Source organism: Pimephales promelas, chromosome 7 (assembly GCF_988280905.1).
Source record: "Pimephales promelas chromosome 7, fPimPro1.hap1.1, whole genome shotgun sequence".
In the NCBI taxonomy this organism is placed as follows: domain Eukaryota; kingdom Metazoa; phylum Chordata; class Actinopteri; order Cypriniformes; family Leuciscidae; genus Pimephales; species Pimephales promelas.
In genome coordinates this window covers 19,731,478-19,750,035 of record NC_142775.1, presented here as the reverse complement: position 1 = coordinate 19,750,035, position 18,558 = coordinate 19,731,478, and the positions used below count along the sequence as shown (strand labels likewise).

At 38.5% G+C, this 18,558-nt stretch overlaps 1 protein-coding gene across 5 annotated transcripts; it reads right to left on the bottom strand.

The window, feature by feature from the left end:
* Positions 1-3,607: 3,607 nt before the first annotated feature.
* Positions 3,608-17,744, bottom strand: tmtc4 (transmembrane O-mannosyltransferase targeting cadherins 4). 5 transcript variants are annotated; one of them, XM_039655835.2, is made up of 18 exons: positions 17,301-17,744; positions 16,999-17,194; positions 16,329-16,444; positions 15,601-15,817; positions 14,821-14,905; positions 14,581-14,675; positions 14,346-14,438; positions 14,106-14,267; positions 13,271-13,473; positions 10,852-11,026; positions 10,599-10,730; positions 10,250-10,329; positions 9,494-9,601; positions 9,249-9,390; positions 7,038-7,152; positions 4,242-4,354; positions 4,054-4,123; positions 3,608-3,831 (listed from the first exon to the last, which is right to left on the bottom strand). In XM_039655835.2, exons 2-18 carry the CDS (start codon positions 17,158-17,160, stop codon positions 3,683-3,685), a joined length of 2,217 nt encoding a protein of 738 aa, XP_039511769.2. In that variant the 5' UTR covers positions 17,161-17,194; positions 17,301-17,744; the 3' UTR covers positions 3,608-3,682. The 5 variants fall into 5 exon arrangements, with proteins under 5 accessions (XP_039511769.2, XP_039511767.2, XP_039511770.2 ...); XM_039655833.2 differs by having other exon boundaries at positions 16,999-17,198; positions 17,301-17,741; XM_039655836.2 differs by having other exon boundaries at positions 17,555-17,691.
* Positions 17,745-18,558: the final 814 nt, after the last annotated feature.

The following is an 18,558-nucleotide window of genomic DNA, read 5'->3' as shown; positions in this document are numbered from 1 at the left end:
ATTTTCTCTGAATTCATCCAGAAATACATCAAATGCAATCATTTGAATAACCTAAATGTATTAAAATTGATTTAGATATTTAGATATGGGGGCTTAAAGGCTCCCAAAATATAGAAAAAGAATGATTTCTTTGATTTGAATTACAAATTTTGATTATTATTTCTTAAAAATATTTTAGTCAAAGGTAGGCTATGTTTTTCTAGAAAATACTATTTCAGTCTTTTTTTTTTTTTTAGCCATTTAGTTAGTTTGAGTTTAACTGAATAAAATAAATACATAAGGAATCAGAAAATATTTAAAAAAAAAAATACACCCAAGCATGTCTAAACTTGTTTCATGTCTCAAGGACTTGTGAATGACAGGGCAGTGTTGGCAGAAAATGTCCATGATATTAATTCAACAAACCCAGACCAGCAGCTGGCTTCAATGGCCTCTACTTGCCCATCGCGAACAATTAATCACAGTAGGGCAGAGGTGGACGCAGGGACTGGTGGTGGTGGTGGCGGTGGCATCGCGTGTGACAATCAGTCCTTTTTTAAAATGCTGGGCAGTGTATCGCTGTAATTCGTGGAGTGCTCCTCAGAGCGGGGCAGCGACAGTGTCAGGCAAGATGCTCCCTAATGAGTGCCATCCTAATAATCACACGTATGCGTGAATCCTGACCCGGTGTCAGAGGAGCGGATGTACCGTGCCGGACGGCGGCTACCGTTCTGGGAAGATCTGCAAAATGTACATCAATTAGACTGGAAGTCGGAGAGCCGACATCACAACCCATTAGTTTTGTTTAAAGGACTGCAGGGTGGGCCAGGGAGCATGTTAGAAGAGCAACATTGACAACATCCTGTCAGATTGATTAGCAGTCTGTCAGAAGAGCTCTGAGGTGTAAAATGTGATTCAGGGCTTGTTCATCTAAACATACTGTGGGGCCAAGCAGCTAATAACGTTCACAAAGCGGCACGTGTCAAGTGCTACACTACGAGCTAGCCAAAGTGCTGAAGCTTAAATAAACCTCACGTCACTGACTGAAAAAAAAAAAAAAAATCTCCTTGTTTTCTCTTTACTGAGTCTGGTAATACTACAGACTCTTGGAATCAAGGGATCACAGACAACTCCTAGAACTGCTGGTGTGGAAACGACGAAGCTTAGCCTAATTGTTACGGGTTTGAATTGGAGAAGGGGTCTCAAATGAAATTGATTCATAATGGTTTGATAGATAACGTCAAAATATGGAAAATGTTTTCTATCTCATTTAGTCACTTAGTTAAAACATCCTAGAGCCATTTTATACAGTATAAAGCACCTCAGATCAGGAATTAATGAAATGCTGAGATATCCTTATAGCAACATACTTTGAGTATAGGTTAAAATTAGCACGCTTCATAAGTCATGATTTTTTTTACAGGTTTAAAAAAAAATCAAGCAGCAGAGCTGTTTTTCACATATAGCCCTGTGTTTGTTGTTGTTAACTCACTGTATTTTTCAAGAACCAACGGACCCCCTATCCATGCAATTTAGTACAACTGTTCACTTTCTCTGAGACTATAGGGATAGCTCCAATAGATTCCACACTTTTAAACTCAGTAATGTGTAAAAACAGAACTGACACAGTAATCCTATGCAACACTATGAAAATATTGCGGGTACATCATGTGTGAAATTCAAGCAAAGATGGAAAGACAGCTGTGCTATATCTATGCTGCATATGTCTATGCACTAATGACGCTGGAACCTGGGGGCGCCAAGTCCCCAAATTCTCCGGACTTGCCGCCCCCAGGTTCCAGCGTCATTAGTGCATAGATATATGAAGCATAGATATATACACAGCTGTGCAGCTGCAAATGCATTTTACATCTATGCTTCAGTAAATCGAGTAAAAGGAGCTTCCGAAAACAAGTGTAAGCTATGATGGTGGCAAGGAACCCAAACTCCATCTGTGACAAAAATGGAGAGGAAAAACCTTAAGAGATGATTGTTACACGGAAGAAATGACCCATGAAATTCATACATTATGCCATATTATAATGCACCTAATACTCGACAATAATTGTCAATATCAGAGTTAGGGGTTAGGGTTAGCTATCTCTGCTGCTAATACATTTTCAACTAGCAGAATAATAATGCATCACGATGCACATAGTTGACTGCTTGTATGTTGTGAGAAATGTGTGTGATCTGTGTTATGTACTTGATGCTCTTAACTAATTGCCCCTTGTGAGATTAATAAAGTTGATAAAAAGTAAAGTAAATAGTCTCACTTTTAGTTACGTCTTAACTATTATAATATTTCAAAGGGCAAAACATGAACTTTAACCATTGGCTTTACTTTTTTAATCAGCTGTCAATTCAGCGTGATGGCAGTAGCATAGGACAAAGCGCTTATGCGCATCCCGAGTGGAGAATGATGCGCTTAAAGCCACATGGAGTTACAGTCGAGTCCGCATTGATGCAAGCTCTACAGCACACTTCTTTTCAACAGTCAAAGCGGGGGTTACGTTTTTGCACGTCGTGCAGAATAATCCTAAAGGCACCAAGGTGTCGGTGCCACCGGCTTTATATATATATATATATATAGCTGCGAGCAACAATGAAGGGCCAAAGCCGGCGGTACCGCCATCCCGGTGCCTTTAGGTAACTAAAAGGCACCAGTGTTGCGGTGCCACCGGCTTGGGCCCGCAATCGCTGCTCGCAGCTATATATATATTTTTTGTTGTTCTAAAGAGTGATTCTAGTAATACCTTTGTCTATATATTATATTTGAAGGCTAATATTTCAGATCTAAGGATGGTATCGTTAGAACCAACAACCCTGTCATCTTAGCAGCATCATCTTTGCGATCCTTGGTCTTCAAAAGTGTCCCGTTGGCTAGAGGAAGCAGGTGAAAAAATAAAAGCACGATGCACTTTAAACTAAGGAGACTTGTTGACTGAAGTTGTCTCGAGGTCAGCCCTCGCTCAGCTCACTAACTTTCAAGAGCAGCCAGCATGTGTGAGATGCCCCTAGGGACTGCGTTCCATCTCCTTTGAAGCCCCCATTCTGAGCTTCACTGTTTTCTTTGCTGTCATGGCTGCCGGCTTCCTACTTCGGGTGACCCTACTGGCCCCGGCCTCGGCACTTCAGAACAGTGACTCGCAAAACACCTTTCCGACATTAACAACAGAGGACTTGGAGGAACAAAAGGCCATGATCCAGTCCTTGAGACACATATGTCAGATACCAAACAAGGCGTGTAAACAAACATGCTAACAAAAACCATTGGCCTATTATAACAGTGTGTGTGACTCATGGTAACTCAACATTTTAAAACGCAATTTACTGCAATGTCCTCAGTGGGGTACGTTCTTGGTGAATAGCCAAGAGTAACATACTTTGCAATTACAAAGTGTAACAGACTAATAAATAGAGGCACAGCTGACATAACATGAGGTCAAAGATGAAAGTCAAGATAGTGGATATGTTCCATATGTCTTGAGACTACAGTTACACGTGACAAACTCATTTGAGCCGGTTAAGAGACCGCAGCCTTGACCTTAAAAAGACTACAATGTGGCCAGAATCGAAGCAACCATGTGAGGTGGGAATATTCATAATAGACAAAAGTAAACATTAATTAGGTGAATTAATTTATTTAGTTATGTAGAGGCCGTACAAAGACTTCTGTGGCATGCAGTTATCAAAAACAATGTTATCCAACAGTCCTTTGCTTCTGTTCTATTTTGCGTTTCAGCATGTTGTAGTTTTCCTTGGTCCCTGGAGCGCTGGGATCCAGTCGAAGAGACAATTCATAGTGCCGCTTTGCCAAGTCTAGTTTTCCCCAACGGTGATAAAGAACAGCTGCGGGAACACAAAAAAGACCTGTCACTTAAATCAAGGGACTGTACAGTAAGTCAGCATCGGTCCCCAGTGAATGGGAGACGAATCATAGCCACTTCGCTTTGTTTACTGATTCAATCGCACCGATTTATCCCTGTATCGTGTAACATTGCAGGAGTCAAAACTTACACAACTGTTTTTCGTGACAATACTGAAGTGTCAGCGGGATCCTGGGAGACTTACCAAGATTACCATGGCAACTGGCAACGTTTGGGTTGATCTTCAGAGCGTTAAGAAAGAATCCCTCCGACTCCTGGGAGCAAAAGGAACATTGGTTATTATAAAGTTCCTTCTGTGTCAAACAAAGAGTTTGAGTAACATTTTCACAGAAAAAAAAAAATCACACTACATGGAAAAAAGTTTGTATTAACCTTGTATTTTTCCTGTTTCCCAAGGACATTGGCGAGGGAGAACATGATGGTGTGATCTTCTGGCAATATCTTTAATGCTTCCTTTCCAATCAGCTCAGCCTGAGCCAGATTGCCTTTAATGAAAAGACCTTAAACAGTTAACTTGCTTAACCCACTGAGCATTTGCCTTTTCCAAAAGATTAGGCATAATGTTTTTTGATTGGTGATAGTTGCTGCGCCATCAAGACTAAAGGCGGAAACGATCATACATAGCGTCAGGTACACTGAAGGACGAACCCAAGCAATAGCCAGGGACCAGAATTTCATAGTGACTCTTTTGTGGGGTGGGCTCTTTTGACTTGAGCCTGTAAGTAACCACCTAGCAACCACTCAGAACCCTAGCAATGTACTACAGTTGCATATCATGCTCTGGCTATCATTTGGAACAGCCTAGTATGGATTTTTGCACAGGTAAACCGCTCACATTTTCTTTATAAAATGCAAAAATCTAGCCATTTAAAATAAAGAACATTTAATTAGTGTTCAGTGCCAGACCTTTAAGTCTCTGTCACAGAAAAAAGCGTGTTAAACTGTGTGTTGCAGTAAAAGCAATGTAATAATTGGCCAATTAAAAACCTAAAGAATTATGAAGGAGAAAAATGTATTACATTTTTATATTTAGTTCAAAATGTCACAAACGGAGAATTGTATACCGTCCTTCTGTAATTTCTGTTGACTTTGCAGAGTGGATTGCTCTGGTGTGTCAGCAGACTCCAGAAGAGAGTTTTTCCACTCCACACATGACTGATTCTTTTAGCTTCCTAATTAGAGGGCAATACAAGGGCTACTGACTTATTGATCTGGATGTCAAAACTCCCTCTGACCACAGACTCAGATAGATCTTCTCTCACTGGCTGGCCCTTAACAAATTCATGAGCTGCTGAGGATTATTCCTCGCTGTTGAAACCTAAATATGACTCATGTTTTATGTTCGCTCACTTTCCTGATACTTTTTCAGTTTAATCTTACAAGGAAACAATAGCAGGAGAAAACTTCAATTTCCTGGTTGCAATAATTTACTTATTTTTTGGGAGGGATTTGGGGATCAATTGGGACAGGAAAATGCAGAGGGTGAAGATGCTGGTGCCAGTTTTTTTTTTTTTTTTTTTTTTTTTTGTCAAGGAAAATGGACCGTGCCAAGACTCTCCAGGGAGGGCCAACCTGCCTGGGAGACGCGTTTGAATAAACGGCTTCTGTCAGGGAATCGCGCCATTCTCCACACGGCAGGGAAGAGTGGCTTTAAAACAACACACAAGGCTTTTAATACATAAATTTCAAGCATTGTTGATTCTTGCTCTTCCGGTCTAATCATGTTGGGTTCTTATGCCGGCATTTCCCAGAAAAGACATCCTCTGTTTATCCTGTAATATCTCATCAAAACGGAATATTGGGGAAAATTGTTCCCTCAAAATAATAATAATAATAATAATAAAATAAAAAAAAACACAGAAAAATATGCATATTTAACTAAAAATATATATTTTTAAATTATTTTTAGTACGACTGGTCAATAAACAAAAAATCTAAATATATCTGCAATAATTTTTGATGGTGATACAAATTCAAGAAACACAGTATATAACATTTTCATGTTTCTTAATTGACAATTACTTTTTCCAAAGGCTGTCATTAGACTACTTTCATGAATCGGAAAATTTGAATCAGTTCTTCTGAACTGTTTCAATGAATTAATTCAATACACAGATTATATGATTCATTTGCATCATCGCAGAAGTCTTTTTGTGACATTTTACATATATTTAAATGTTTAGTAAAATATATGTAGGTAAATATTGTTATTTATTAATATTATATATGAACTACATTTCTGTTTTGGTTAAAAATGTATTATTCTGAATTCTACTTTTGTTTGAAGTTATGGTTCCGATTGTAAATTGTAACATCACAAAGTATGTTAATCTTGCCCAACTATATTACTCAATGTGTTAAATATATCAAACAAAGAAAAAAAACATTAAAAGGTTACCGGACAATTCTAATAGAAACTAAGTTGCTATGGTATTCGTGTAAGGGTCTCTGACGAGAAGAGGGGGTGAAGATTGGGTGCAGGAGTTAATTGTTGTAAAGGGTGAACTAATTATGCAGCATGGCCCCATGTGGCAGCGTGCACCTGACGCTCAGCATCTGCAGAATGGAAGTTCACACCTCTCTCTCTCCTTCTATCACACACACCGCTATGAGCCACGGCTATACTTGGGACACACCAGACGAAAAAGACAAGGCGGAAAGAATTGGGAGGAAGCCAAGATCATCTGTTTACCCCCAAGGGCAGGGTCAAGGTCACGTTTAATGAGATCACTCACTCAGCTTATACATACACGACTGGCCCTGTCTGTACGTAACAATACGAATCTATACGGCATTGTTAAACTGTGATACATGCAAAAGACTATGTACGCCACAAACTTAACACTGGCGTGTTTAAACGTAAGGCTCACTATCGCACATATATACACCATTTAAACAAACAAATAAACATAAAAGTTCATTATTTTAGTATGCAAGAAGAAAGAGACTGCACAAGTAATACAAGGCACTATGTTGCTATGTAGGGACAATGTATTAATGAAATACTTAGCAGTCATTATTTAAAATTATTGACCATGAAATGCAGCAACAAACCAATCAGAATCAAGCATTCCAGACTACATCAGCAACAAGTATACTAATTTCCCTTTTTGTGACAGGATGAACTGACCTTTTAATCTAACCCAATACATTCTAACTCCACCTTACCAGTGTTGTCCAGCAGTATGACCATGTTGTTCCACGCCAGGCTGTGGTCAGGCTTCAGCATGGTGGCGTTCCTCCAGGCGTTTAGAGCGTCAATGCTGCGGTTCAAGTCTGCATACTAGAAATAAAACAGACAAGCACCATAAAAAGTCTTATGTTGCCATCACTGTCATTTTTTAAATAATTTTATTCTAGGAGTAAAAAAAGGGGGAAAGGTCAATGAAATGATTTAGGTGGCATTTCCTGCATAAGCAACAAGGCTCAACACGACTCTGAAGCATGCTGATTAACCACTAGTCCACATCTTTAATAAAACTAATACATCGTTATATCGAGAAATCGTGATGTGAAAATGCAACAATATGTATTGTTGATGTAAATGACGATTTGAGTTTTATCCAAGTCTCAGCTTACTTCCTTCCAAGCACAAATAAAGATATTTTTATGAAACCTGAGATATTTCCGTCCCTCCATTTAAATTCCTCAAAAACTTCATTCATAATGGAATCATCAAATAATCAATCGAGTGGTCAAATCCAAATCCAATGAAATCACATACAGTCTGAGTAGGTACTACATTAGAATTTGAACTTACTTCACGACCATTAAAAAAAAAAGTATGTTCTATATAGTATGAATGTAATCTGGATGTACTACCAGCATCATTTGTGTCGCTTCCCTTCCATTCATAAATCCCCTCTAGTGGCTTCATGGGATAGTAAAGCATCCATTTAATGCGCACTTCAAAATCTCGTCGGAAGTAGTACGTCATCCGGGGACTTTTCGCCTAATGTTCATCCAATACTATAGGTGTCAATTCACATACTTTCTATGACGTTTTATGTATAAATTGTACAAATAGAGGTTCACACTGAAAATCACCAAAAAACCTTTTAATGCATTTTAAATACCTGGATAATGCACTAAATTGATGGAAATGGAACATAGCAGAGGGGAAGGGGCATCAGACTCCGTTGCTGAATGCCAAAATAACCTTATAAAAATCATACACTACACAGATGAGTACACAGTGCATACAGTAAGTACATAGTGTACACTGTGTAATTTGTGACGCAACAATGTATTCTGTTGGTGTTGATTTATAGCGGAAGTTTTAGATTTCGGATGCAGTGCAAGTCTTTTGAAGAGACACGATGAACAGATTTACAACAATGCGCATACTGTAGTAAATGGTAAACACGGATGTTCAAATAATGCTTGCGTGACATGCGAAAACAGCATGAGAAAGAATAAAAGCAGAATTAAAATGTTTGTATGAACTAACCATTGACAGTTTGGGAATAGGCATTTTGACACGCTTTCTTGCGATTAGAACTGTGATTGATTGCATCGATCATCTGAAGCCATTAAACAACACTCCTCAAAGTGAAAGCGCAAACATAATTTAAATCACCATATCACAATTAGTTTTAGTGAAACGCTTATTAAAAACGTTTTAGATGGTTTATTCTTAAATATATAGTGCATTAACAGCAGGAGAAGCGGGACAAACTCCGGGAAAGTCTGTGCAAGAGAGCCAACGAATGCCTGCATTGAAAGCACAAGTACCATGTAAAATGTTTTAAGTTAACAGAATTTCAGTGCCATTACTACATTAAACTACTATATATAGCCTAATATTAAATATAATGTATAATAATGCAATGGTGGGAATATTTGTGGGTCCTGATAATTCTGAATAATAATAATAATAATAGTATTATTTTAATAACAATAATAAAGTAAATATAATAATAAAAAACCCTATTCTTTATTTTGGCTTAAAAATATCATGATAGTATTGTATCATGAACTCAGTATCGCAATTTCTATTGAATCGTGACATGAGTATCGTTACAGCCCTGGATAAAACTGCTTTGAAGTTGATCATTCATAGAGTACAGGAATCAAATCTTCATCAACACAAAAATAGCATGTCATTACACATCAAATTGGCAATATTTAGAGCGGAATAGCCAATTTCTTGCCATAATTAATAATAAATTGCACCATGTTGGTTTGTACTCATACAGGAAGAGTGAATATAATAGCTAAGGACAAAAACCACACTAGACATAATAAAAATTCATGCTGTTCAGATTAATGAAATTGACGTTTATGGGAAATATGGAGAAATGTCTATCATAAGAACGAAAACATGCTTTAAATGCATTGAAGTCTGTATGCAAATTACACAGAAAACAAATCGCTTACCAGACGTCCCAAATTATAATAACAGTCTGGGTACTTTTTCCTGAATCGAATGGCATTCCGATAGCTCTGTTCAGCCTTGTCAAACTTTTTCAGACTGTTCTGAACAATACCCAAATTCATCCAAGCTGCAGCAAAATCAGGCCTAAACCAAATCAAAGAAACACAGAAGAATTATTTACAAGGATGATGAATTAAGGCTTCATAACAACAGCACCGATTTAACAAAAAAAAAAATCGTCACTCACTGGATATAAACCGCAGCTGACAGGAGCATTTCGGCTTCACTTAACTCATTTCTTTCCTTTAATATATTGCCAAGATTGTTCATAGCATGAACATACTTGGGGTGTAATCTGTACCAAGAACAAACAGAAAAAGCATATATAGACACAAAACCTATACGTCACATAATAGACACTGCACTGCACAGTTGAAAGTAGGGCTTTCACTTTCATGAAAAAAAAAAAAAACTGTTCTATTTTTGAGACATAAGAGTTAATTGAATCGATTGTAAAATCGATTTTTCATGTCTAAAGACGTTTCCATTTTCAACGCCAAATATAGGCAAATCGACGGACAACAAACAGGCATTAGGACAAACCTAAAGAGAGCACTTGAGATGCGCACAAGTCAGAAATTCTTCTGATTTGTTGGCATGAAGTTTCGTGCACAATGACAAACAGGAGTGCAACATTCTTGAAAAACAATGAGCAGAGTAGACTGCCAAAACATCAATTAAAAATATTACTGCAGGCTTCAACATGGCTGTGACGTGCGTTCACTGTGGGCGTATCGTGACGAGCTGGATGAGCTCCGAGAGAAGCCTGTTAAAATCAATTCCCTATTTTCGTTTTCGAAACTTGTGTTGGTTGGTCCGATCGATTGTGCAATCGATTTTCGAACGTAAAGTGACAGGCCTGGTTGAAGGTGCTGAAAGTGGAAAGATTTGAGTGGTTTGCCAAACCAAATATGTTTTGTTTGTTTGTTTGTTTGTTTTTTACCTCACTGCTTCCCTGTAGTACTTGACAGCAGCACTCTGGTTGCCTCTGTCAGCAAGGCTTTTGCCAACATTATAATGCACCTGTGCAAGAAAGGACAACGTTAGAGAGCTCATCAAGCTAATGAACTCACTGGTGTGCAAAACTGGACTCAATACAATTGAGAACAAATATTTGATTTGCTTTTCTAAGTCATTTTTTTATTTAGCAATATAGCTGATGCTTCAAATGCTTCAGTTCCTTTTCCTCAAGGCATTCTGTGTGTTGATGGGTAAGCTGACGTTACCATAATGGATTTCACCAATGGAGTAGAGTTAAACTGCAGTATGAAGGGGCAGGTGAGCAGTCTCACCTTGGCATTGAGCGGGCAGACAGACAGGGCGCTGGTGAAGAGACTCTGTTCAGACCTCCACTGCTGACTGCGATGTGCAGAGCGAGCCACGTTCACACACAGCAGCGTCAACGTGGCCGCTCTCAGCAGCCTCTGCGGTCATCCCACAGACACGAGACGTGAACACAAACTCAACGGAACATTAGTTACAGTGAATTATGGTCTGATGGTGGATATTAGGAGGTGATAAGCGGGGAATTGGTGTAGAACATACCTTGTGTTTCCTCCAGTGGCAGCAACAGTAGCCCACAGCGTAGGCAAGAATGAGGCAGTAGCCCGCTGAGGAGAGGTACAGCACCCGCTCGGCTATCACAAACCCCACCCTGAAGAACACATTACTGGCTGGCAAGAATGGGATCACCAGCAGTACCAAGCCAAAGGTCAGAGTCCTAAACGGAACACATCACATTGATTAAAATAAATGCTGTTCTTTTGGATCTTCGCCCGTTAACAGAAAGTTACTTAGTTCCCTGTTTGACAGCATGTGTAGGTAATGTGATCCCAGTGATTTTCAAAATGGATACAGGGTTTTACACCAATAACATAATTGATTTTGTAAAGTTTGTTTGTAATACACTGATGCCATTCAGCTTGCCATTTCTTGCAGATATAAGTGTTTATAATATGTTTGAGCTCTGAAGATGGAATTGGGGATTTTTTGAGCTCTGAAAATGAAGCTTCCTTAGTAGCAGCATCAGATTGATCATTTCATAGAATTTCACAATGCCTTGTTACTAGGGGTGGCACGGTACATGAAAAAACACCCGAACCGTTCGGTTCGCTTGTCTCGGTTCGGAGCGTGTGTGCGTCTCACGGTTCGACGCATGCGCAATGTAACCTCGTGCCCGTATGTGACGTGTGTTTTCTTTTCGCGCGACATAAGCTTGTTTGACTTGGACCGGCGCTGCACAGAGCGACCGGTAAATAACATCACACTAGAGCGGGAACGACGGCTCCGTCACTCACTTTCGCGGTATTTGATGTCATTACCGATCGCTCTGTGCAGCGCCGGTTCAAGTTAGTAAACAAGCCAGTAAAAGTGGAGTATGGAGCGCTGCAGGTCACGGCACGCGGAGAAATGGCAAGTGGGAGAGATGAGGGAGTTGGAGGATGCGCCAGCGTCCTATAAGTCTATAAGTCCGGTGTGTGGGGACATTTTTGATTTCATGTTATGGTATTTTAATATAACGTTACAGTGGCACTTTATGTTTAGATAAGAGCTTCAGTCAAATGTTTCCAAATCCTGCACTTTAATTTAAACTGAAAAAAAGGTACCCTCACTTTTTGGGAATAGAAGCATTGTTGATACTGTTTTTTGTGTTGAGGTTGAACTTTTCACTTTATGTTTATGGCCTTTGCTATTTCTATAGCCTAATTATAGGCAATAAGGTTTCATGTATATTGACTTATTCATAAAAGACAGTGTAGTTCCTCTTTTTTTCTTTTAAAAGATAGAATTTTTGTAAGAGCTACAAAAGTTGTCAGTTCATAAATGCAAGTTAATTTCTTTGTGTAAATAAGATTTGTGTGATAAAAATGCACAAGTTCTTGTAGAGATAGTGATACACATTCTCCTTTTTTTTGCCAAATAAACGAAAAGCATGTCAATTTCTTCTCTCTTGCTGTATCTAAATCTCACCTAGCTTTCCTCTGAGATAGTCCCAACATGTGCTTAAAGTCAAAGAGTCAAATTCAGTTTGTGCATGATTGCATGAATATAATTTTTTTTATACTGTATCCTAAAGTGTGGATAATTAAGCTATATATCACATGCTGAAGTACATTTCTGAAGTGTTAAAGATTAAAAGAAAAAAATAACAAGAACCGTACAGAACCGAAAACCGTGACACTAAAACCGTGATACAAACCGAACCGTCGGTTTCGTGAACCGTGCCACCCCTACTTGTTACCCAACAAACAATTACATTTAAATTATGTGCCTCCAAGGACCGCACATTTCAAACTTCCACACATGCTGGGTGTTCATATTTCAGGACAAATCCTGACTCCTTGTTTTTTTTTGTCATACAGCAAACAGAACTGGAGTGCAAAAACTGCTTGATAAGCTGGATTGTTTTTGTTGGTCGCTTACTTTGTTTATTGAAGGGCTATATTGATAATAAGAAATGTTTCTTAAACACCAAATTAGAATTTTAGAAAGATTTATGAAGGATCATGTGACAATGAAGACTAGAGTAATGGCTGCTGAAAATTCAGCTTTGTATAAAAATTGTAGCATTTATTTTACAATACTGATTTTACTGTATTTTTGCTCAAATAAATTCAGCCTGGGTGAGTATGAGAAAATATTATAAAACATTAAAGACATCTTACTGTCCAATCTTTTAAATGGTAGTGTTTATATTGATATAAACTATTGAAGCAATATTTTAATACAAAAATGTGATTGTATTATCACAGCCCAAACTTAATGTATTACCGGTAAACACAAAAGAAATATTTGCCTATGATTTTACTTGACATTACTTTTCCATAAGGTTAATTTGAAGAGTGTTTTTGTATTTTGTGTTTCAGGGGGGACAACAAAGCATACAAGAATGGACTTAAATGACAGTCTTCTTCAAATCATCACAACACAAAGCATATCTTTTTTGATACAGTGCTGCTCCTACCTTCTTTTATTGCTGTCCTGTGAGCACAGAGCTTGGCTTACCAAGCCCATCAGACAGCACCAAAGCACAAGAGGCCAGACAATCCTCCAATCAGTGGCTGATTTAATCAGAGGCACACAGCCCATTGACCAATCAAAACACAACCACCAGGGACACAGCAGCAGCCAAGCATTCAAGGAGTAGTAGTAATTATAGTTCACAATCTGAAGAGAGAAGGAGAGCAGACAAGAGGAACATGAAAACACAGTCTGCATGGGGGAAATGATTAAGAAGTTATATTAAAGAGTACAGTTTAGGAATACGTTTTTTTTTTTTAAATGATTAGTATATTACTAATTATTTTTATAATTATGAATATACATGTACTATATTTCAAAAGAGTATGAAAAAAAGTTTTAGGTTGACACAGACAGCAGAAAATAGACTAAACATATATACATACATGTGATAAAGCGAAGTACTCATGTGAACAGGAAGTAGTCACTAGCACAGCACATAATTGTGATTTCAATTCTCTTTCGCAGCCAAAAACACATAAATTATGCAAATTGCCCAACTTTGTGAGTATTCACATTGACAGTCATGTATGTCTTAAGTGGAGTTAAAAGTCAAGAAAGCACACATAACAATATCTAGGACCAATGCAGCTCTTAAAGTGTAAAGTGTACATATTTAATTCACACAGTGAAGACTAAGCAATGTTTTATTTTTACATGTGATTATTCGGTTTCTGTTGTTTAATAACATTATCGTATCGCATTTTGAATCGCATATTAATATCGTGCAGCCCAATCAAAAGTGCTGTTCAAAAACCCAAACTGAAAGGACTGCTTACCCTTAATATAACATTTTCAGCAAAGGATGCTGGATTATCCACCTCAGTGAAAGATGGAGGCCCAGTTCCCATGATCCTCCATCTTGCATACAAAAGAAAGGAACCACCAAGAAAGAGAAGAGCCAACCTCATAAGCAAACCGCTCTGCACTAACCCAGCAACCTGGGTGTAAAAAGAGAAAGTATATATCAATCCGAAGTTTGTTTGGGTCTAAAGAGCGACTGTGAATAAGACACTTACATCAGCCGATTTTCTCCTGGACAGCAGCCGGTGAGCAAGCTCATATATGTTCAGATTACAGACCATGAGAATATCATAAGCAGCATTCACTCCCTTCGGACACGGAAGAAATGAACAAGGATGTTTCATAGATGATCAAGGATATGTATTGTAAAAATATATGTGGGATTATTTGACATATAGATGCTACTACCATATACTGTATTTGATCTCAAATGTATACATGTTCACTCACCAAAACCGTAATGCCTTGCTCCTTGCACAGCATGGCTACTGCACAAAGAAGAATGCTGCCAAATATCCACAACACAGAGAACTTTCTATCACCACCTACAGAGAAAAATTCAAGGGCAACTAAATGAAACAGTATGCTTGGTACAAAGAAAGATTCCTTTCAAATTTTATTGCACTAAATTCAACATAATAAAATCAATATAACTGTAACAAAGCCTAGTGCTTTAGTTTATCAACTGACCTTGAAACGCTCTGCAGTAAACCAGAAAAGAGAGTTGAAAAAAGAGGGCACACAACAAATCTGCTCGGCCAACAATGCCAGCCACCTACAAAACAAAGACGATTATTCATAAGATCAACTATATACTTCAGAGTGCTAAAGGACACTGTCACATCAAGCATCATACATCATCAAGCAGTTCACGGCTGTGAAATCCACCCCGAGGGCATTCGTTTTAATAGCAGCTACACATTCTACACCTAAACTAATGAAATCCTGCTTGTACATTAATGATAAAAATGGGCAGCATAAAAACATCCTTTCGTCTGTGAAATTGCCTGGATTTCTGGCAGTGGCAAATTAACAGTGGAGGCAGGAGGCAGCACTCATTACAGAATTGCAGTCGGCCCTGGCTGGAGTCCTGGGGCCACCACCTTCTTTGATACATCCCGTAGGCCTAAGTCAGTGGTCTCTCTGAACCTCACCCCCTCCAGGTCCAGGGCCGGTCTTTCTGAACCTGATTAAAGAGAAGATACCGGCGCATCGCCAGCCTCTATCGTGCTCGGACGCATCCGTGGCAGGTCAGAGCGAGCGTTCGGTAACTGTTAATAGCCACGGCTGACTGTAGAGCCCACCTATGTGATGCACACCAGCTGCGTGAAGCTTTCTTCTCCATAGGCCTTGTAATGTACTGTATATTTCATGCAACATCAATGAACATTGTGGTATGGAGCATTGTAGTCAGAGATTGTTTCCCGGGCAAAGACAGCCTGCTGAATCACGTCTTCCCACTCTACTTACACTTTCCGTGTGAACTGGATGTGCAGCAAAGAAGAGCGCAGCCAGGAAGGAAGCTTTCGGAGAGAGATTGAGTTTTGCCCCTCTTCCATCGTTAACCAGGCCGCCAATTAATATTGCAAACACGTCGATCATTAACACAGAAATAACACAGTGGAGGGCAACATTGAGCATGTGGAAGCCGATTGGATGCAATCCACTGGCCAAGAGGTAGTTGATCCTGGGAAAATAAATAACATCCAGAATAATTACAACCAACTTTGACTACAGTGATCATAAAAGTTTTGTGTCACAAACCAGCAGAGCTATGATGGCATACAGACATAGCAGCATTATAGAGTGACTTTTATGGTTGAGTTGGGATAACGGGCCATTACTGATGCAAAACGATGTCATTCTCATTAGCAGCATGCAGGACATGAATTATGCCCCCTATATAGTTTCCTCACAGTAAGCAGTCAAATGCCAAAGACAATTTTGAAATGAAAAAAAAAAAAAAAAAGAAGCAATATATGCATCCAATTTTAATGTCAATTATTGTTGTTTGGTGAGGAAGCACTTGAGGGACCTCTTTTGATTTCCCACTGAGAATAAAATTACAAGTCCACACATCTAATGCATGCAAAGAGGTTTGACAATATTCACAATAAGTAAATTGGCCTATTACCTTGTGTTAATCATCGGTCACACAGCAGTAATTGAAAGACATTTTTGTCTTTGTGGTAACGTACCTGAAGGTCAGGACAGTCAGCGGCCGGTAGGATTTGTGACTGGAGTTGCTACTCAAGTTACTTCCCCAAAAGTCATTTTTCCAGATGTTACTCAGAGGAGTGCCAGGATTTAAATCCTACAAAGTGTAAAAATCACAATGGCTTGCCATACAAAAATACTTACATTTATTTATTATAATATAGCAGAAAAAAAATAATAATTTCTTTAAATATTTTGCAAATATTACAAAAGTATTATATATATATATATATATATATATATATATATATGCACAAAATATTGCAAGCCAATTAACAAAACAACAAAATCGGTTGTATACAAGCAATGTTAAAGTGTGCAAAAATCACAAACTAATGTAGCAACACGATTTGTATGTTGAAATCACAATTGGCCAAAATTAAAAGGTGGGATTTTTTCCAAAATTTAAAAATTATATTGTCATTTACTCAAAACGGTTTTGTTTTATCCAATGAAAAAAAAAAAAAAAAAAATTAACAGCCAATCCTTGGTCACCATCATTGTCAACTCAATGTCAACTCAATGAATTGGGTTTGGAACAAGATGGGGGCAAATAAATTAAATCAGAATTTAGATTTTTGGGTAAACTATTCCTTTCAAAATAAACATCTGAATAAACAAAGTAACCAGGGTTTAGGGAGGGGTTAATACCTTGTTATTGATGATGGCTTCTGAATCATCAAAGACAAAGTCCCCATCATGGCTGTTTATGAAACAGATCAGGGCAACAAAGGCAGTGACCAGCCTGGAGTGCAAGAGTCCCAGTTTTGGCAGGGGGATGTGATGATCCCAGTAAGGCTCAGAAAGCACCATCTTTCATGAGGTTTTTGTTCATTCTGACCCACCACTGTCTTGCAGAACAAAGAAAGCAAGTGGAAGGTTAAAAAATAGCAAACGAGCACCCCCAAAATCAAATAATTTTAACGAGAAGGGTGCACAGACTGGAAACATACCTACTGTATACACTAAAGAGGTCTGTTAGGAAAGGCAGTGTGACATCTCAGCACAATTGCATGTTATGCTGCTGCATGGTTGTAAACACAGATGCATGCAATGCATAGCAACCGGCTGTCACGACGAGCAAAGAAGTATACTAAACCATTCACACTTTCTACGTTTTCTACACATATATTCTACTCGCGAGCGAATGACAATCATCAAAACATGATTCACAAATATTAATAGTAAGTTATAAACGTGCACTGACGTCAATAACTGTCTGCCGCCGAAGAAGACGATGTGCAATCTGCAGGAGACTAGCAATAGAGGTTTTAAAAAAACGGTGTCACATAAACACAATGCACATATCGCTAAACTAATGTGAAAATAAAGGCTTAATACGTGGCTAAACGATGGCTGATTCCAGAATGAGCCTCTCTCGCTGTACTTCCTGGTAGCGCGCGCAGAAGAATAGACTGTGATGTCACGTGACCTGAGCCTGAGCCAGCCAAGTGGATATAATAATGTGAGATGAGGGCTCACACAAACAAATACTTCACAGTAAATGGCTACATCACACGAAATGTTATGGGGCAGCAGTGCGATTTGGTATACTTTATCTTGGCATACTTTATCTTTAACTTATTAAACAACATCCTATATGGTCCTAAATGAACGATGGATTAATGCCCGGCTTCATAATTAGCTAAGTTAGTTAGTTTAAAAAAACACCCTCAAGTCAAAATTTGAATCAAGACTTCAAAAATGGGTTGGGTTGCCATTTTTGAGAAATATCATTAGAATTTAGACATAGGCATATTATTTTCAAAATAGTTTTCTAAAGGATACTTTATTGTATGGAGTTCCCACTTTTTACAGTTCATTCCTATGGCGCCACCATTTTTAAATTATCACTAAGGCTACAATGAATAATAATAATAATGCTTATTATATATGTTTTATTTTTTTTAAAGCATAACTTAAAAGTATGGGTGCAGTGGCTCAGTGTTTCATGTCTGTTGTCTACAAACCGGAATTGGTGGTTCAATCCCTGGTACCACCTGCCCAAGTGTTGAGATATCCATGAGCAAGACACCTATCCCCAGCTGCCGGAACCTTAATGGCGCCTTGCATGGCTGATACCGCCGTCGGTGTATGAATTAAGATTATGGATCAGACTCTGATGTTTAATGAGAAAATAACCTTTCAACATTTACGTCAGTAGTGCGTAGTGTAAGTGTAATGGTGCGTTATGTGGGCCACAACTTGTGA